This window comes from Lepisosteus platostomus, chromosome 1, assembly GCF_059453375.1.
Source record: "Lepisosteus platostomus isolate fLepPlt1 chromosome 1, fLepPlt1.hap1, whole genome shotgun sequence".
Taxonomy (NCBI): domain Eukaryota; kingdom Metazoa; phylum Chordata; class Actinopteri; order Semionotiformes; family Lepisosteidae; genus Lepisosteus; species Lepisosteus platostomus.
This window is the reverse complement of record NC_142611.1, coordinates 56163661-56185675: the sequence shown is the minus strand read 5'-3', so window position 1 is coordinate 56185675 and position 22015 is coordinate 56163661. Positions and strand designations below refer to the sequence as shown.

The 22015-nt window shown below is 36.0% G+C and overlaps 1 protein-coding gene across 7 annotated transcripts in view; it reads left to right on the top strand.

The window, feature by feature from the left end:
• inpp4b (inositol polyphosphate-4-phosphatase type II B) overlaps positions 1 to 22015 on the top strand; it is a 408611-nt gene that overhangs the window by 31396 nt on the left and 355200 nt on the right. For 6 of the 7 annotated variants that reach the window (XM_088633072.1, XM_088633066.1, XM_088633061.1 and 3 more), the window contains one exon: positions 2377 to 2441. In XM_088633072.1, the coding sequence (XP_088489198.1) occupies positions 2377 to 2441 (65 nt within the window). Of the gene's footprint in view, positions 1 to 2124; positions 2272 to 2376; positions 2442 to 22015 lie in introns of those variants that run through there. The other variant, XM_088633087.1, reaches the window with a different exon arrangement.

Below are 22015 nucleotides of genomic sequence, written 5' to 3'. Positions count from 1 at the left end.
TTGGCCAAATCAACAACATTTATAGACTCATCTAATTGCAGTGAAAAGGATCTGCTCATCTTAATGCACTCTATCAGCGTACTTTTGACATCATCCGCCATATCAATAATTCTGTGTTTGACTGTGTCTTTTGGAGGGGGCAGCAGGTCGATCTGTCTAGCAGCCTTTTCTCCACACATAATACGTGTCAGCTCTTTTGCCAACGGTAAACAAAGTTCTTCACAAGTAGTTTGGTGCTTACCTGCTTAAGCAATCTGCAAGCTTGCATTTTTCTCTGTTTCCATTTCAGGAGTTTGTCTCAGAAGTTAAAAGAAGTTTTTATTTCATGCGCATGGGAGCGAAACACAGAGACACTCTGTGTATTTTTCTCAAATTAACCTAGAACAGTTCTTAAATATTTTTCTGTTATCTATCATGCTTTCCTGTGCTCACAAGATTGCCAGCGTTCATATTATGCATTTCTATGCTTTCCTGCATTTCTAACATTGGTATTGTTCCAAAGTCACACACATTCTCCTACCTCCGTATTTGCTATTTAATTTTTTTTAAATACAACTGGTCGCTTTCGTCCGTAGAAAGCATTCCTATACAATGGTATGTAATTACATTGTAGCTCTTGTGTCCCCTCAAGTATTAGCGCGCGCAGTATCGTAGTATGTAGGCTACTTATTCGACACAAACTAATTTTATTAAAATAGAAAATATGAAAACCTGTCCCAGTTTTTCAGTGCACTTAAAGTTCCAGGGTCATATGGCGTAACACCTGGCAGCGTTCCACGTACCACATACTGGCAGATTAATTGACTTCTGTAAGAAACTGGCCCTGCTGTGAGTGTGTGTGTGTTTGTGTCTGTTTGCCCTGTGATGGACTGGCATCCTGTCCAGGATGTATCCTGCCTTTTGCTTTGTTTGGAGCTACTCCAGAACAAAGTTGTATTGGTTTATTCTAATGCCATAGAACCTGTTTAACCTATTTAGGATCTATTAATATGTGCATGAAGCACCACATTGTAAATAGATGAGGTTGTATTATAATTAAAATCAAAGATGAGAGTTACCTTCGGGTTTTAAGTTTCATTTCCTCCTTCAGCTCCTCCACAGGAGGAGATTGGATGTAAAAGTTAAAGTTCTCATCTCTCCTTAAGATGGTTCTGTTAGTGCTAGTTTCAGTGCAGGTGGGCCTGCTTGAAAAAAAGACTCTGAAAGACTCTTGTGGAAGGCTCATTTAAAAAAAATTTCTAAACTTTATTTGCTTCATTCGGTTGATCAGAAAATATTGAGTTTAGTCTCAATAAAGCCAACACCTGTGCTAACCAAATAACATACTGTACTTATTTCGTGGGGTAAATTGCGGTTTTAATTTTTGGTTGAGAAGGACGAGGAAATAGACACCTAAGGCAGCCCTTAAGACAACAATGTCTGCTATGAGAGAACCTGTATTTGTTTTAAAACAGGAAAAATAAGAGGATTTCACTGTACCAAAAGATAGGAACTCTAGCCAGACCAAATGCACAAAGGCTCTTTGTTGTTTGAGTTTCTGTGTTTTCTATTAAGGCTTTTCACCATGAGCAGTAAAGAGGGGTGCTTTCTCTTAAAATGAGGTACGGTATGTCTTTAAGGTTAGTTGAGGGTTCTCTCTGTTTCTCTGGCAAAGGGAGGCTAGAGAGGACCAAGTCTTTATGCTGAAGTACATAGTTTCTGATCTCTGTGTGACTATGTATGAGTCTGTGTGCTAAAATAAGTCGCTGCTAATGAAGAATTATTATACAACACTGCATATTTAGCCAAAGCAATATTTGCATATCATTTATTTTGATTCCATGGCAGAAAAGATAAGGGGGGCTTATAAACATTACAGGACTGATCTTTTCTCTGTGATTTCCTGTAATTGCCACATACAGTATAGGGTCATCCCCTGTGGCACATTTCCTGTAAAAGCATCGCCTCAGAGGAATATCACGGGAGCTTTTTTCTCTATTCTAACTGTTTCATGATTGCAACTAATTCCCTTTTTCTTTTTTTTTTTGCTCAAATGGCTCTCTGTCCCTCCTGAGTGAAGAAGCAAGGACCAATGAAAAATTAGTTGAGTTTTGTGCTGCAGTCACCAAATCTCTGAGCTGCAGGGAAACGGGAACCTTCTGGGAAGTTATCTGGCATTTAGCTGCCTGTCAGATGCATGCAGCTGCCGGCCAGAGCAGAAAATCTTTAATGTTTTTTCTTTTGACCTTTAATACTAACGCGGTTTCTTTTAGCATCATAGAGTGAGCCCAGGCAAGAGCTCTTCTGTGAATCTTTTACTATACATAGATAAAAACAAGTATTGCTTGTGTTTTAAAGACATGTCTTCTTTTTTTCCCCTTTTTTGTGTGCATACAGACACTAGAGAGAGATGGTGCCGTCTGAAAGGGAACCTGCTCTTTTTAATGAAAAAATCAATTCAGGTAAGCTTTTGTTTTTCTGAAATTTAAAGCAAGTTCCGCCACATATGTTTTCTTACTAAACTGTCTGAAATATTTTTATTTATGATTTTCTGCCTAATATTCTAAGCCTTCTTGGACAGAAATGTACTGTAAGATCATTCACAGTGATGCAATTGATTAAATGTTTATATTGTTTTGTTACAAAGAAATTCTAACCAATTCCTTTCTGTGTTTTTGTATTTTGCTTTCTCCTGTGTTGAGAAATCTAATAAACTATGAAACTTAAGAATATTTCTAGCCTTTTCACTAAATAATATTTGCCTTGCGTATGAAACACAACAGAATAAGAATTGTTTATATGACATGATATTTGCATTGCGAGAATGTTATGAATATTAAGGCAGATAATAACCAGCATGCACTAATGCTGGAGCAAGAATAAAAGTTTGTTTTAATAAGCTAGCCTCAATATGAGTAAGCATGCTTCTCTTTAGCTGTAACCGCTAACTTGAAAAATGACATTGGGTGTTGAGGTGAAGAGATGGTCAGGCAGCCAGACATTAAAAGGGGGGGGGAAATACTGTCCCCAGAGAGTTGTAGTTTACAGGCATCATTCCATCATGTCACTGTACACAGTGCCAGAGAGACGGCATCTTTCCTACCATATATGAGCTGGTTTCTAACATTTTTACTGGCATTGAAAGATTCCTGTGTATTTTTCAAGTAGAAAAGTAACATTTGATGACTTCAAAGGGAAGGGAACGCACAGAATATTTAATTTTCACTTTTCGTGCTCGCTTGCTTGGAACACTGCCTTGAGCCAGAAACCTTGGCTATTTTATTTCCCTACACCTCAACAGTTTGGACCTCTGATTTTTATCTTGTTGTGATAAAGTGGTATCCAGTGAGTACTAAAAATATGCTATATTGTCTGCTGTAGCTAAGTGCTATGTTCTGTTGAGATGGTGATCTGAGGCTTAGCAAAGGGAATAACCCCAAATACATTTTTATCTGTAAAAATAAATGAAAGAAATGTAATCACGCTGCAACAGTGATGCATCTGCATGATCTTTCATTTTGCTGATTCATGTCTGCTGCTTGTGTCTATTAAAACAATGCTGCTGTATCTGGGGAAAAAATGGAACGAGACCTTATGTTAAAAATTTTGTGTAATGGCAAACAGGTGCTTTTTTTATCATTTTGATATCTTGTCTCATTCCGATGTGCTCATGTTGGTGGTTTTTTTTAATATTACAGTGTGACCAACAGTCTTATGGCAAGATGTAATCAATACTTTCCACCTAGTGAAAGACAAAATCAAACCACAAGTCATACTTCTTTTCCATTATCAAGGTAAATGTGCCCCCCCCCCCAACACACACACACAATGAAAATGCTTTGCTGTGGAAAATCTTTGTTTATGCAGACTTTGGCTTTATCATATTATGACTCAACAGGGAAGTAGGCTCTATAACAAACTGATCACCATTAAGCATGTACTTAGTCTAATTGTGGGCTTTCACCTCTATGATAAGCAGATATGTAACCTTATTTATTGGAGGTCCTTCTGCTTTGGAAATTGTCTTCATTTATGCAATATAACCTTTATCATATTGCAAGTCAACAGGAAAATAGGTTCTGTATCATGCTGATCCGCATTAAGCATGTACTTACAGTAATGGTGGGCTTTCACCTCTCTAATCAGAAGATATAATACCTGTAATTCATTGGGCAACTAGCGTAATGCAACTGTTGAGGCTATTTCAGGCAAAGCTTTAATATTTGTATACAAGTGCAGTTATTGGCCAATTTATAGTTTTGTCTTTAAAGTGTAGTGCTCCCAAATGGGATTTTCTGTAGATGAAATGCATTATCCAGATAAAATAAACTGCACTTGGTGTTTCCAGACAAGATAAATGAGTAAATTTGCATGCTGGTGCTGTCAATAATTCCAGCTTGTCTTTTTTTTTTCTCAGCACTTGGAAAAGCTCAACATAAATTACTTACATTCAATGTATATCATGGTCAGTAATGTATTATTAACAGCTGACGGATGGCCATCAGTGTTTAATGGCACCGCATGTGAGTGGTACTTGAAGTTGAAGCATGGCAGTAATTATGAAAATAATACGGAGCAGTGTAATGATAATTAATTGTATCTCTGGAAAACTGTAACGTTTCCTGCATGTGACTTCAGTGGTTCAGTTGTTTTTGCTCTGAGGACTGACTAAAATAGTAATGCAGTTTATTCAGAAAGTTTCTTACCCGTTTAAAGGTCTTGTTGTAACTTCAAAATAAGTTATGTTAAATGTCATTACAAATTTTCCTTTGCGAATGATTATAGATGAGCAATCACTTATGAGTCAACGCTGGGGATCGAATATGTCGGCAAATCACTGCTATTCTGCAACTTAGCATTATGGTGTTTAAGGCAGATTTATTTGCAAATTTATAAATTATTTAAAATGACACCGCAGCCAGAAACTTAGACGGAATATTGAAACAAATGGGGACCACTGTGCATAAATAATTGTACTTAATTTGTTTCTAGTTGACCATAAGATGTTTGCTCATGTGATAGTGTGGCCTATGAAATGTTCACACTTCTGGAAAATATTGAATATCATAACAGCCCAAAGACATAATCTAGAAGTACTATGAAGTAATGTAATTTTTAGACCCACTTTCCATAGCATACTATATGGTATGCATGCTATATGCTATGCCATGTTTCTTTTTTTTGCTGTTAACCTAATGCTAGTAATTTTTAGAGTATACATTTATGAGTGTATACTTAGTCACATACACATAGAAAAGTGTTAATTTGATGTTGTTATTGGTAACTGTGATTTCTTTGCACAAAATGTGACTTTGATAATGTATGACAGCTTTTGAAAGCATGGCTGAAAGAGTTCTTTTTTTTTCTTTTGCAGTTTCTGAAAATGCATAATAGCGCTGCAGGTGCAATATAGAGATTTGTTGTAGCCAGAATTGGAAAGAGCACATGTGCGCTATAGGAGTTCTGTCCACCCCAGGTGTTGTACTTGAAAAAGGTTCTTTTTTTTGGGGGGGGGGGGGGGGGAACAAAATCCAGCACTGCATTTGTACTCGTGAAAATAGTAGATATGCCAGGAACCTCTGCAGCAGTGTTTGATTGTTTGTAAAGTACAGTAACACTTGTGAAAAATACTTGAATAAAAATCTTTGATTACTAGCTGCCTAATTTTCATCTTGTACCAGCTCCATTCTCCACTTGAAGGAAGCTGTGGGATGCCCTTGTGAGCTCATTAATCACTGAAGCAGGTTTTATGGGGCTAATGCTCAGCTGCATTATTTTTATTGACTGCTCTAAGGTTTGTAAAAGCTTTCACAGATGTCGGGAAAGACGCTATATGAAATTAAAGTCTAAAGGTTTCCTTAAGTAGAGCTGTACTGCTAAAATGACTGTAGGCTTTCCTATATTCGTGTTCCCTTTTTAAAAGTTGATGATGAATCTGTAACCTGTCATAACTTATGTAGACAGGAAGGACAATTCTCCTCTGGTAAAGTTGTGGTGGGGGATGCAACTAAAGTATATATTTTTAAACACTCTTTCACCTTCTTATACATTTATCAGTTCATCTTGTACTTTTGCCTTCCGATAAAATTTTTCATGCTGCTAAGATACAAATTAGAGTGCTGTGCTACACAGTGTGGTAGAGAACCAGCAAATCAAGCTGGATGAATGGGCTCATCTCACACTTGGTCTTTAGTGAAAGTGAACCCCAGTCTTCCGAGATGAAACACTTGGGATTGTTTCAGTGTTGCAAGATAGAACACAGACTGAAAGCAAATTGTAAACCCAGATTAATCCAGTACACAGTATCGCTTCTCTGGCTTGGTCCAACATGCTGTCTGCACTTCAAAAGCTGAATTTCTTCTCATTCCAGCTGTCAACTGAGTTTGATACTGGTTTAATACATATTTTAAAATTCTGTGGATGACTAAACACAAACTTTGGCCAAATGGAAAAATAAATGTCAAACTTACTTCAAGAAGGTAACGGCAAAACATTTTCTCTTTATTCATTTTTAAGAAGCGAATACTCTTGAATATTTTTTTGTGTCTTAAGCTAAAGTATGGGTTTGATTTTTTTCATCAAAGTCAGAATGAAATAGTATACTGTACAATTATTGCTGTACAAAATGTTGTTCTTTAAAGTAAATTAATAATAGATTCCTGCATTCGGCACATTCTGATGTGTTTAAATCATCAAAGGAATAATTTTTTTTAGAAAGAAAATTAGTGTGGAGATTTTCATTTCTGATGATCAAAGGAAGCAAATTCTTAAGTTTGTAAGAGTCATAAAAAACAAAACAATCAGTTTAAAATGTGGTATATCTTTGTTGTGCTTGAATACATGCTGTGCTTAAACAGTAGGGCTCAGCGTCTTTATTGAGTCCCTGGGCTCTGTTGTTTTACTAATATGATCTAAAGCAGCACAGTGTAAGATTACCAATCCGTTGCTTGGAAAGAGATGCTCCCGTCACGCTGGCATCTGGGATGCTTTGTGTTACACCTACACATGAATATTCATTGTTCATTATTCAGTCACATGAGTCCATATCTTTTTTCAGATCGAGGGAGGTACAGGTGTCTTTTGAACACTGCACATAAAGTTGTTACATAATATTTAGTTAAAATAGAATGCAGAATGATACATATGCATATGTGATTAATTATACATCTAAAAGAACAGGTTTCCATCAAGGGTTTTCCAGAGGTGCTCAAAAACACAAAGCTCAAATCACTGTTCTTGACAGTGAATGTCTAATGCTTTATATTTGTAGGCACTTGCTTATATTCAGCTAACATCTTTAACAACAATTTCTTTTAAACATCCATTTTAAAAACCAGCTTATTTGTTTTTATTGTCTATATTTTCATGTCTTATATTCCTAAAATTCCAAAACCTGTAAGTTTATGAAGAAATACGTTTTTTTTCCCCTTTTTATTTTAACTGTAATGCCTGCTGTGAGGAGAGCGGTAGAATTATAGCAAAATTAGTATTTTGCTACTGAAAAGCATCTTCAACAGCATAGAACAGAAATTCCTGCAGTTGTTGGTTTGACAACTGTGAGACACTGCAGCTGCCTGTTCTTTCTTCTTGACCATCAAGGAGTTCTACACCTTTAATCCCATCAAAATGCCACCAGGTGGCATGTCAGAAAGAGAAAGCTGGAATTCCACTATGTTGCCAAGGTATTAAAGTACATCCAGAGTGCTCAAATTTTAGTATTGTCTTACCTTCATGCATTTGCTGTGTAGTCTATGGCTTCTGAAAAACAAATCCTTTTAACGTTTGTGACAAGAAGAATCATTTGAGCATGACTGAAATGGACTTAATTCCATGAAACATTTCTTACCGTTTTGATTGTCCCTTCTGCATTGCTCTACTGTACCTTATTATTAAAAGTTATGAAAATGCCCGAACTGAGTATACAAATACTCACATCAGAAACTAGAAATGAAATCTTAGTACAGTCCCCATGTTAATTCTGCTTTTGTCCCAATATGTTGAATATCTTTAAAGTTCTCCATCTGTGACGTTAGTTCAGTCTTCTTTGAGTTGTGCTCATACTGATATATTTGTAATTTTTGACCTAAAATTACTTCCTGTGATGAAGGACTACAGGGTTTTCTGTTTCTCATGTTTCAACAGTTATAAAATTCTGGACGCTTTTTTTCCCCAAAGTGGGAATAACGTGATATCTCGTAACTGATTAGCCATTCCATTAGATGTGGCTCTCCAGACAACACTCTCCACACTCATTGACATCTCAAAGGGAAGATTTGCAATCAGGCTTTATGAATGCAAGTATTTTCATTATTCTGAATGCCACCGTTCAGAATGGTATTCAAGCAGCAATACATTTCTGGAAAAGTATGCAACACTTAATGAAAAATAAAGTTTTTTTTCTTTAAAAATCCCTTATTTAATGGATCTGAACAGTGTCATTTTTCTGGAATATTTGAAGATATGTATCTTAGTCTTTTGCCCCCCCACTGAACATTTGTCCTAATAAAGGAAGCACTGTTTTTTATTGTTTGAAGTTATTTTTCATGTTCAAGTTTTGCATTTTCAGTTAATTTTTCCTTCATGTTCCCTAGAGCACTGCTGTGAATACACAGCAATTTCAGTCATCTGTTTGTTCAGCACTTGTGAGTACTTCTGAACTACAGCAATGATCGCACTGTCAGAATTATTGTGATCTGGACTTAAGGCAGGGAATAAACATTAAGTAATTTTGGCATTCTGCATGATAGGGAAAAAAACTGTTTAATTCTTCCGTTATCACTTTGATTGCTTGTGCATATGCAGTCTTTTGCAAGCACCTGGACCTTGATGGAAATGATCAGTTCACATGCTTAGAATGTGAAGATTGTTACCTCGTTTTTACAACAAATAAAAGGCAGCATTGTGGCGCAGTGGTTAGTACTGGGGACTTGTACCTGGAAGGTTGTGCTTTCAAATTCCATGTGAGACACTACTGTTGAATTCTTGAGCAAGTTAGCTCTCCCAGATTGCTCTATAAAATGCCCAGCTGTATAAATGTGTTAAATGGAAGTTGCTTTGGATAAAAGCGTCAGCCAAGTAAATCAATAATTTAAGTGCAGAACAAATGAAGTTCACTTGTATTCACACCCACATGTGGTAAATGCTCTCTTTGGTAAATGCTCTGGATAACGCTGGCAAAACACTCGTGGTGCGAGGTTCTTGTGGGGATTTCTGACCATTCTTCCAGGCAGAATTACTCCAGGTCTTTCCGAACCTTTCGTTTCTGTTTGTGTTCTACCTTCTTGAGTTTAAATCATAAGCATTTGATTAGATTGATGTCTAGAGTGTGGTTATCAACTTTGGAGGCCTCTGTACAGTTCTGTTGGCTTCTTCTCTACTTACTTCAGCAGGTGTGTCACCCAGCAACTCACAACTTGCGGCCCACTGAAGCTAAGCAGGTGTGAGCCTGGTCAGTACCTGGATGGGAGACCTCCAGGGAAAAACTAACGTTGCTGCTGGAAGAGGTGTTAGTGGGACCAGCAGGGGGCGCTCACCCTGCGGTCTGTGGGTCCCAATGCCCCAGTATAGTGACGGGGACAGTATATTATGAAAAGGCTCCGTTATCATATGGATGAGACGAGGTCCTGACTCTACTGTGGTTATGAAAAATCCCAGGGCGTTTCTCGAAGAGTAGGGGTGTAACCCCGGCGTCCTGGCCAAATTTCCCATTGGCCCTTACCAATTATGGCCTCCTAATAATCCCCATCTATGAATTGGCTTCATTACTCTGCTCTCCTCCCCACTGATAGCTGGTGTGTGGTGAGCGTTCTGGTACACTATGGTTGCTGTCGCATCATCCAGGTGGGGGCTGCACATTGGTAGTGGTGGAGGAGAGTCCCCATTGCCTGTAAAGCGCTTTATAAGTATAATCAATTATTAATTATTGTCCAAAATGGGAAATTTGCTTTGCAAGCAGATAAACGATATCACACATACAGTACACACCATATATTCAACACAACATAAACCCATTGTTAGGAGACATACTGTGCATGTATGGTGGGAAATTGCACTTCTAATTACCAGAATGTACTGTATTTGTAGATGTATTTTTGCTGGATTTTATTTAAAGTATCACAGTACTTAGAGGTAAGAATAATAATGGTTTTCGTGTTTTCTGGGATTCAGTTACAAACAACAAATAAGACATTGCCTTATGAAGTATTATGCAATAAATTAACATTCAGATTTTGTTAAGTCGGATACATTATCTAAGCCATTACTCATTCACTAGTAAGATGTTTTTGTTCCCATTTTATTGGGGGTATGCAGTCAGGAGTGCACTGTGCATGAGTTGCAAAATTATTTGAAATCACCTTGTGGTTCCTTAATAAACATTTCTCTTTTTGCATTTACACAAAGATAAGGAAGCTGTTAAAAATTTGGAAAATTGAATGTGAAACATCCTGCCTTTTGTCATTTTTTAGATGTACCTGCTCTAGTAATGAGAGAGTGTCCTCTAACATAGGGAAGCTATCTGCTTCAGACTATCTTTGACATAGCCTGGTTTCTTGATTGATTGTGAATTAAAAGATTTTTACTTGGTTTTTCTGGTAGGCATGCATCAAATTTATGTTGGTAATAAGCAAGATGAAAAGCCTTTTTGTGATCAAGTTAAATGCTGTCATTTTTGTGATTACATTACATTGATCAATGGCTGAATGCATTGTAATGCCACTTATGAAATGAGAAATATATGTTCCAGTGAGAAATCGGTACACAATACCCTTACAAATTATTCAATATTCCAACAATGTACTCATATAGAAGACTCTGGTGTGTTTTTTAATTTCATTCTACTAGCAGAATTTGTCTCTCATTAGAAATGTTATCTGGTTATGAAATATGTTGATATGTTTGGAAGTTTCCTCAAATGCTACATGGTCTTTACAGTATATTACTTAGTCACTTAATGTAATATAATCGTAGCTGTATCAATGCACATCTGGGGATATGGCCTGAGAAAACCCACAATACTTCTGTGACAGTATTAACAGTGCTGCAAGAAGCTGAAGCTGAAATAATGTCCTCTTCGCATTAGAGCAAAAATATGTTTAGCTGTTGGTTAAACTCTATAAGCAGTGCAGTGTGGGACAAGCTATGAGAGTGTCAGACATTTGTAGAAGAGAGCCATGAGGTCTTTACAGGATATCCCTTATTACATGCCCCCCTTGATTTCAATGCACTTTGCTTACTTCACCTTTAAAGTGTCATTGTTAGTAAAATCAGACAGTTACATTCTAGCTAGGTGTTAGCCTTGAGACTTTCACCATTTACAAAACCTCTGTCAGAATGATGAACCTTCAGACTTTGAAATAACCAGTAATCATGAAGGGTCAGGTTTTGAAATGAGCCTTCACTATTGGCAGCTTTAGTAACTTGTATATAGTTTGCATTTTTGTGCAATAGCAGCACATATTTGCATAATTGCTTCATCAGGCAGCCATTAACGGACATTTTGAGGGTTATGTAGAAATGGTAATTTATGGTAATTTTCTTCATTTTTGTTAGTAGGGAACAACTTGGTGGGCTTCTATTCTACGGCTTATTTGGTGTGAGTGTTCAAGTTGTCTCACTGTCTCTAACAAGACTGGACATAAAAGTCAGCTGTATCCTCAAATAATATTTGTAGACGTCAATGATCCAATCACTTTTATGGGTAGTAGTCTTTAGCGTGGGGATTCCCAGTCACTTGTTTTGCACAGATCTTGGATAGGTCCAAATGTTGCTGGGTTAATTTACGTTTTGTCATGGTTAATGCCTCATCCATAGTAATGAAACTATTACTCAAGTCCCTGACTCAGGTGATTGTCACCCAGTGATGCCAAGAGCATGGTACAGTATCTGCCCCCTGGCAGTCTTTACAAGAATCACACCCATGTTTTAGCTAGGCTGACTGCTTTGCTGCTGTTGTATCTTAGGTGGCTTCGTCACAATAGTACTTGGTATGTTAAGTCCTGGTCCAGTGGTTCTTCAGCCCAGATCTTACCCTGGTTTCTGCAGCATTAATTGGACTAGAGAACTAATGACATCTCCCCCAGATGGCACACCTTCATAACAGTAAAAAAAAAAACAACCCTCCAGACATGGCTGTTCTTAAAACAATAGTTTGAAAGAAGAAAAATTGTTTTATTTTTATTTTTATTTAAATGTTTTAATTTTAATTTTAAACTGTTTTCTGTTTGGTTTAAACAAGCACAGATGTTTGCATTATCCTTAATATAGAATGGTCTATCTGGATGTGAACTTTGCTTTTTTCGGTGGTAAATTTGACTGATTATGTGTAGCCTGTATCTTCTGACTTGCTGTGATTGGAACAGCCTGTAGCTATAGTTCTCTTCATTTGCTTGTTTATTAATTATTCTCTTATTGAGGTTTGCAGAAACACTCTTCTAAATGTCACAGCTTTCAGCTGCGCTGATCCCAGTCTGCAGTGTTTTATTTTCTGCTGGGACACAATGAGGAAGCAAAACAATTATAATTAATAAATCTAACAGTACTGCAAAAACAAGCCAGTTGACAAATAACAGAAGCGGTTTACTTTACAGACTTTTAACTTATCATGTGAATAAATAAGAAACTGTTTAATCTGTACATGGAAATGAAAAGAAAGAGGAGGTGCTTCTGGGTTTGAGAGACTTGATAAAATCCTTTAAATGTTTTTCTAATTTTTTCCTGAGGGAATATATTTTAACAATATACTTTGACAAATTTAGTTTTCAGTTAACATGATATTATGTTCTGAATTTTGAGATATTCTATTCTAAAAACAGAAGAGTGTGTATTTTCAGTTATAGTTTCTGCCATAAAGCTCTTTCTGTTTGTCAACATCCAGCTTTATATGAAGTGCATATGGATATGGAGAATGCATAAAAAGTGATGAATCCACCTCCATCTCATCATCCAGACATATTTTGAATACAGCATCATAATCTGTTTATCATTATGCACTTTTTTAAAACAAATCCCAGCTTTCTTGTAGTGAACTGTATAGAAAGCCAAGACCACTTTCTGAAATGATTGTTTTTATGTTTGTACATTAAAGAGTTGGTTAAAGCAAGGACTTCTTCTTGCAGTAAGCTGTTGCTTAAATATTATTATGGAACATGTAATACCTATTTAAGCTCATTTGTATTGGATTTGATTTCAAGATCTTGTTGATCCTCTTTAGCCAATGTAGAGGACAAGACTATTTAAAATTAGGTTGATATTACCTTTTATGTATAATTCAAGTGCAGTAATTATTTAGGGTTGCATGCAATGTGTGAGACAGTGTGTAACGGGTTTCTAGTGGAGCGGTCAAATGAGTATAGAAATTTCAGTATACAGTATACATCTATTTTATTGTAAAACACTTTGCACAGAAAAAAAATGTCATTTAATTCTATGAATGTTCCCAGGACTGTGTGCGAGCCATTCAGGCTTTGTGTTGTTGTCTGTAGTAATTAGGGTGAATTTCAGGCTGTTAATCTTTTTCAGTGTGTCTATGTTCATTTCCTGCTTAAGCCTGACACTTACGTATAGACCTTGGGAGGATAAGACTGTATGCTCACATTCAACAACAAATAAGCTCCCTCTTGTAGTTGCTGAGCCAGACACATTAAGCATACCTTTAAGTGAAGTAAGTAAGCAGAGAAACTTGAAATCTTCTTTGAAACCGACACATGAAGACCTGATTTCATTACCGTCTTAAACAATTGTTTAAAGGATTTTGTTAATGGCTTATAAATAACATCTCATGTTCAGTTGGTAAAATTGCAGTCAGGCCCTGGAGATTTGTTTATCTTAAGTACCAGTGTACTTTTATGCTAATACTGCTTAATATGAAACTTTCTTTCCTCAGGCCTTAGTCAAGCTCATTTATTCCTTGGTAAACTCCTGAGTCAAATAATAATTTAATTTATCTGCGGTTTACCTTTCATCATCTCTAAAAGTTTATGATTATTACCTTGCTAACTTCATTTTTTAAATATTCTTTTGCTTTGCAATGATAAAAACTACATTATTGCAGTACTCTTATGGCCTTTCTTGTATCTTTGTTTCTTTGAATGCAATTCATATATATTCCTTTTCATTAACTGAATGTTCTTTTTTGATCACATTAAAAAAGATTAAAAGTGATTTCATTGACTTTTATTTTTCTTAACTGATTCATTAAAACATTTTGCTCCCTGCTTTACAGTCTTTTATTTACTTTTGGAACCAGTATGTGTATCCCTTTAAGCCATCCATAAAGATTCAATATCGGTCTTCTGTTCTGCTTCTTTTAAATCTGTTTTTTGAGGTTGTACACCTTTGTTTTGGACTTTACAGCATCAAAATATACTTCAAAGTACATCATATTAAGATCTCAGTTCCCTAATGGTTCCCTCACCTCTGTTCTCCTCACTCAGTCTTGATGGTTTGAAAAGGCTAAATAAATACAGGCATTCCCTCTTGTACTGTACTGTACTATAGGTGCTCTGCCAAACACAGTAAGTAAGCCGTCACTTACCAGCTCTGTTGTTTCAGCATCTACAGCTCGTATTCCTATTGGTTTTCCCAGTCTGTGTGAAGAAACATGAAGTCTCCTAAGAAATTGCTTCTTCCTTGACACATGCACATCTGATTTCATCACACAATGGTGAATTATAATATTTGATTTTGATGGGCAATTTTATAAGTATGGCCCAAAGAGGTTTGGAAGCCCTTGATTTATCAAGCTTAATTTCCTGTGCTTGAATGCTCTTTTCAATATTTAATGTTATACCTCTGTCTCTTCTATTTTTCTTGTTTCTGTTCTTTGTCTCTCTGGAATGCTGTGTACTAAGTAATATTGTATTCATTACCACTGCTCTGTTAGCTATGTGTCTGTGATTCCAGTTATATTCTAATCACTTACTAATGTAATAACTTCTTTATCTGGCATTTTGTTTAAAATGTTACTGTTTAATGCATAAACACTTAATTCCATGGTCCCTTGTTTTCTTTTTGATTTTACTCCCAGTGTGAAGTCCTTGGAAAACAATTTTTGGATACTTCCCCTCTAATTCAAATCATTATGCCAAGATAACTGGTGCCCCCGTCATCTGCACAGATGGCCTTTGCTGTAGAAGGGTTTCCACTGACTGAGAAAATTGAAATCTTCTTGAACACACTACTGTGTTTTCTCAACCAGGGGTTTTGTGTTCATCAATGTAACCTTTTCAGTTTTTCACCTTTGTGTGGTACAGGTAGGTCCTAAGAAGATCATTGATTTTGTACTGCTCTTCAGTTTATAGTTTATAGTTTATATCTCATCTCCACTGGGAGTGTGGATTTCTTATCCCATCACATGCGGATGGTCCTTAGTGTCCAATCTACTCCTGAATTGTGAATTCAGAACTCGGTTTTCCTTGGTGAATATCTTGCAGGTTGCAGGCCCTAAACTAGTCAGTCTTCTGTTTTACCATCTTTGTGCAGAAGAGTGATTTCTGTGGTGCTCTAGTCCTCTGGTTATTTTCTTTGATTTGTATATTCAGTAGAGATTTATGTCTGAACCACTGACCATTCAACTTCCTGATGCACAGTTCCAGGTTGCTAACAGCAAGTTTAGCTTTCTTAGCTCTCTCCAACAGAAAGTCTAGTGCTGTGTCTAAATCAGCTAATTCATTTTAATGTAGTTGTGCTTTTTGACAAACATAAATTGAATTAACCACTTCTTATTGTAAAAACATGTTCTCCAAAGAGTTGGAACACAAGCTTTGGGATGTTGTTTAAACATCGGAATTGCTGTTTCGTCCTGATCAGAATACTTTGTGTCTTGGCCTTTTAAAGTAACCAAGGAAGCCAGGGCATAAGGTTTTTTTAATAGGAACAAGTAATATGTTTATTCCTTGCTGAAAAAAAGAAGAAAGAAAGCACAACGTTTCGGCCGTGGAGCCTTCTTCAGGTTTTTCAGCATGGAATTTATTCCTTTGCAGCCTACGCATGCTGACGCAACTACCCACCGAAGTTTTTTTAATAGGCTGTTAATGTTCTTTAGTTAGGGTCTAATAAAGTGACCAAATTATGTGTTTATATAGCCTACGTTGGACTTTTCTTTTTCACTAGATAAATAGTTAAGCACCTTAATTTTTATCTTTAGTTTACTAGAGATCTGTATTAAATGCACTCAAACTGAAAATTAAGGTTCGCTTATTTCTAAGTTTAGAAAGGATGCCTTTGAATCAGTAGTACTGAACCTACTAGTTATATAACAAAATGTGTTCCAGTAGAAGCCTGTAATCCACACATGAACAGAATTTTGTATACAGTTTAAATTAATTCTAGTAATAACTGCTGTTACTTATAATGTACCTTATGAAATATACACAGATCATTTCTATTAGGTTGTGTCTTATTCTAAGACGTTGGAGTAGTTTGTGTCTGTCTCTAAGTTGATATGATATAAGAATGCCTGTCTTTGATAGTGGGATGGTACTGAAAACCTTTTCCTATAACCTTCAGGAAATAGTCTTCAGGCTTCTAAAACCCATTTAACAGTTGTCAGCATTATGAGACTATGATTGCCTGTGTGAAGCACCCCACCATCGTTGAATAAAAGCCCGATGATCTATAGCGATGTTGCTCTATGCATACAAAACAAAAACAGAAAGCAAAACGTTACTTCGTTGTTAGTTGTAAAAATGGCAAATGTCATATTAATTTCTTTTTATACCCTTTTGCGGGTTGAATGCCATACGTAACGCATATTATATTCCCCAAAACGTTGAAAGTGAAGGAGAAGAAATTTCATTTCTGCGTCCAGTTTGCTACATTACAGGTCCAGACCTTTTACTGTCATATTGTTGTTAAGATTGTTTTAAGATCTGACTTTGTTTGTTTTTTTTTTTTTTTGCCTCATGCACTTATAGCTGCAGAAACCTTGAATTCTTTGAGTTTGTCTGAATTTTGCTGTTACTGAATTAAAATCCTGGTTTGTACCCTGAAGTATCCAAGTTCTTGGCAAGTAAGCAATTTGCAGTTTTCTTTGGTTTTTGTATGTGAAAACTAAATGCATTTACTCAAAGGAAACGGCTTCCTGGGCACAATGAAGAATACATAAAAGTGTTTTTCTTTTCCTGACACATTGCAACACTTGTTAAAGTAGGAATGTTGTTAGAGAACTCAAGAATGTTGTTAGGGAGCCCAGTAAGAAATTTCCGTTTTCAAAAAGGGAACCCTTCCTTTTTCAGTGTGGAGGGTCTGGCTTTGAGGGTAACTTTGTAGTATGGCTATTAGCCTCAATGGAAAAATAACCAGCAAAACTTTCACAGAAGACAGCGTGGCTCCACAATAATCAAAACTCATTAAAACTTCATGAAAACATGTGAAGATGATAGCCCTTATTTTACATTTGATTTTTTTGCCTGATATCTGTCAACAGTTTTAAAAAAATATCCAAACTGTTCAATCTGGAATGGTTTCTTGATTTGTATGACTTTTTTTCTTGTGACAGAAAATAAGAATTCTATCTTGTTTAATGCATGGTTTTCACTGCAGTCAGGGAAAAAAGGTGCCTCACATCAGAATGAACACCTCAGTGTTTTGAGCTCTGCCTGACAGTATCAAGTCATCATCATGGACCGTCTTGGACAGCTTTCTGGGAGACTCCAAAGATCTTAAATGGGCTTTTCCAGCATGGATTTTCAAACTGCTTTGCAACTTAAACAAATATAATTTCTACCAAATACTCATAGACCAGGATTCATTTAAAAGCACTCTGTAAAAATGTATTCATGTAGACCAAAAAAGAGAGGGGGCTACAATGTCAGTATTATGTAAAGACATGGATTACATAGTCATTAATGTGAAAGGTTGTGGGAGTCTGGAACAAGCTACCCAGCTACATTGTTAAAACCAGTATGCTGGACTAGAAGAAAAAAAAAGCTGGATGAGATCCATAGGATTGATCAACAAGCTACAAAACGGTCTAGATGAGCCGGACAGTGACTGCATTTCTTACATTCCTAGAATAACAAATTGTGAGTGGCTCTCAATTAGCTCTCCCAGAAATGATTCATTCTGGTGCAGATTGAGTTTTGTCTAAACAATGTATGTTTCAAGTGTATGCCGTATCATTGTTCAGCTGTCATGGGGATTTGCCTTTAGGTTTAGGACTGGGTGGAGTCCACTTTACTTAGCCAGAGTGCCCTTAGCTCACCAAAAACAATAATCCTTTTGATTTGTATTGCTGTCAACATTTCTTCTCTATTCGCTGCTTCTTCTGCCTTGGAAAACAATTTACAGCCCAGTGAGTACGTCTTAAATAGGGAACTTTGAATTGGTGACTCAAAAATAATAAATGAGTTGGGGCCCTCAGTTGATGAATATGAACCTTGCAAAGTGTTCTTTCCGGCTGTTGCTAAAGACCTCTGGGACGCTGTTCATTAACTTTCAAAGGCCTACAATTATGTTTGATGATTTTAGAGATGCATTTAAACTTGAAGAAAATGCACTAATGTTTTATAGAATAAAGGTTATCTGCATCAAATAGGCCTAATTCTAAACTACAATAGAGTATAGTTTGCAGTATATTTGGAGCAGAGGCGCTAAACTAAACTCACAACTTAGTCATGACATAAATCCAGTGTTTTGAGACTTTGCATGCATGGCATATGAAATGTCCAAGAAGAAACCTGGTGGTGTCAGGAATTGCACATCAAGCAAGCCCTAGGGTCTGGGATTTAAAATAAATGGATAGTGTGAAGATGAAAGTAAGAAAAGAAAAACAAAGCTCCAAATTTAGTTATACAGTGATTTGAATGACACAAAATCCTTAGTTTTGGGATTCCCCAAAATGCAACAATATGTTCTTATCATTGATAAAGGCACGTGAGGTACAATATTTTTATCTATTATACAGTGTTTTGAAGGATGATTAACGTGCAAGGTGGTATGTTTGATTGATACTGAACAGAAACAACCCAAAAAATGTGCCAGTCTAATTGAACACAATTGACAAACTTTTATTCATCTTAAAAAAAAATCTGACTTTCAAGGAACAACTGATTAAGATCCTCTGATCAATTAGTTCCTAGTAATGAGTGGCCCTATTACACTTAATTACAAAACCCAACTCTGGGTTGATCAGAACATTTAAAAAGAAAGCATGATTTCTTCATGTGTCAACCACTATGCAAAAAAGGTACTGAATATAGAGCAGTGCAGTCTAAACAACTGTCCAGTTGGGTGTTGTTTTTGAGGACATGTACAGTACATGGCAATGCAGGAGCAGTTGCTTTTATTTTTAATAGCTCATGCTTTGGGTGTCAACTCCAGATCCGTTTCCGTTAAAGAATCATTTTTGCCATATGCTGGTATTTTGAAATAAAGCATATAGTTCCAAAGCAATGGAGCTGGGGTGTTGACTTATACACTTGATGCATGTATTAGACTTATAAGCTCAGTCCTCAGTGATTGCCTATCATGTTTTCACGTTTTGTACTTGTTTGCTTTTTATTTAATGAAGCAACCGAGCTTCAGTCTCTATAGAATTATGCATCTGTGATGCACAAATACTTGATAGTGAAAAGCAAATCCATTACAAGGCTATGTAATACTTATTTCAGTTTCAGAGAGGAATAAAATTGCTTTGCTAGTGTTTACGCCTTGTTAAAATTAAACATTAAACAGTCCTGGTAATATGTTTATTCTATAATTTTGTGGTTTGCATAACACATTTGAATGATCAGATCGGGTTGCCTGCAGGTTTTAATATCCCCAATTTCCAATTATAAAATTGCATTATATGCAGTAGTTCAATTTATATTGACAATTGTGAAAAACTTTAAGCAAACGCATCCTCTGGCAACATGCCTGCACTCCCGGTGGCCAATGTATGTCATCACTGAAGAACAAACAACATTTAAAACCTGCAATGCAAATGCATTGGGAACTATTAAATATGGTTTATTTTTCAGCATTTTTGATGTTTGTTACACAGAGCAATACAGTTGAGGCAGGTTTTAAAGCTATCTCAGAGGGTGTTTTATTTGAAGAATTAAAACTTAAACTACAGAATGCAATTTTCCTATTATAAAAAAACAAGGAAACTGAAACCCACTGGCATCCTTATTAAGGTTCTATATAAGCTTCCTCTTTGTTGTAGAAAGCATTTCATTTCTTCTGATGTTAAGAAGGTGGAACTAACTTTGAAAGTAATAGGATTGCAAAAGAATAATCTTAGAGCTCATTTAATGCTGTTCGTTTTCAGTAGTACCTATTCTACAGGGTTGATGCATAACTCACTAACTTAATAGCAGCTTCGTAGTTTGAAAAACAGACAAGTAAAAAGTAGTTGCAAATGCTTTAACTGTCTATTTCTGTGAAGCATAGATATTAGTTTGTCATTGTGTTTTCTATATATAGTACAGTGCCTTTCTTTCCCCAAAGAATAGACTATCAAACAATTTTACATGTATTTTATTAGAAGTAGTTAAACAATCTTTTTCTATGACTTCCAGAAACAGGGTTTAAATCCCCCCAGTGTGTTGTGTATATTGTATTGTGTATTTGCCTTGTAATTTCCACTATCTGCTCTTTGCACTATGTGTATCCTGTCTACAATGTCAGTGTCCTGTCTGTCCCGCCTGTATTTGCACCATGGACGAGGAGGAACGATATTTCGTTCCACAGTATACTTGTATATGGATGGAATGACAAACTTGAACTAGAAATCGCCATCTCTTAAACAAATGCTTACAAGTAAATGGCATCCTCTTTGCTTGTTCTTACCATGGATCACTAAAACATGGGAGAATGTTTTTAGCTTGAGGATTCAACAATATAGTAAATCTGAATTTCCTAACATATAAGAGAACTAGCTGCCTTATTTTATAATGTTCATAACAAGGATCTTTCCAATGACTTGAGATCTGGAGGAAGTGGAGTATTAAGGATGATGGTGATCATGTTCCTTCTTCTCTTCTTGTTCTCTTCTGTCTTGCCTTGTATAACTGTATTTATGCTGTTGGCTGTTCCTATAGAAACAAGCCTGCTTATTCTTTAATATGGAAGTATTAATGATTTGCTGTGCAGCTAATCTACCAGAGTACATAATTAGCAGAACACTTTGGTCAACAAGGAAGTGTCTTCCATCACATTTATTTGCCTATGAACCCAGAAACAGCAAGGTAAAAACCTGCAAACAGTAGGTGTTCCAAACCTACTGAGTAAGATACACGTAGATCAGCTGGGAAGCGCAAACACTGCTAACGTTTACTACACTTTAGTCACAAAAATATTATTATACACTATATACATTAGTTGCAGTTTAGTTGTTCTTCCTGGTAATGACTTAATATGAACAGATGCAGTAATGTGGCGTGTTACGTTATGTAATCCACTGTGCCAGGGATTATTAATGCATACTGTAGGTTGTACTTGTGATGCATTAGATAGTGAAAAGATTGTTTCTTTTAATCTGTTTCTCTACTCCATGCTTTAATCCAATTAAAATGAAATATTAATATGGAATTTTACAAATAAAGTGAACTTTTGGTAGCTGAGAATAAAAATAATTATGCAACAATGCATAATTAAAATAAATTTTGGTTGTGAAAAATATATTTTACAGATACTGCACTTTTTATACCATGTAGTATGTAGTATACCATACAGTTTCATATGAATATATACCTAATGTACATACAGTAGTACATTAGGTAATGCTAGCTAAATATAAAAAACAAAGTACAGAACAGTATTTCACCATCTTCATAAACATTTTATGCATCAAAGTCCTTAGCTTGGTATCTTACGTTGGTTATTTAAGTTTTGATGTGCTTGTTCTAACTATATAAAGATTATATACTTCATAAAAAGCTATAGTGTTTTATCCTTTTCTAGGAATACATAATAAGAACACATGCATTATTATAATAAATTGTAATACTGATAGAAGACCACTTGATGGGGAATATTAAAACAGAATCATGTAACTGAAGAAATTTTGGCAGCTAAAATATCACTTGTGGATATTTCGCAAACATTTCGA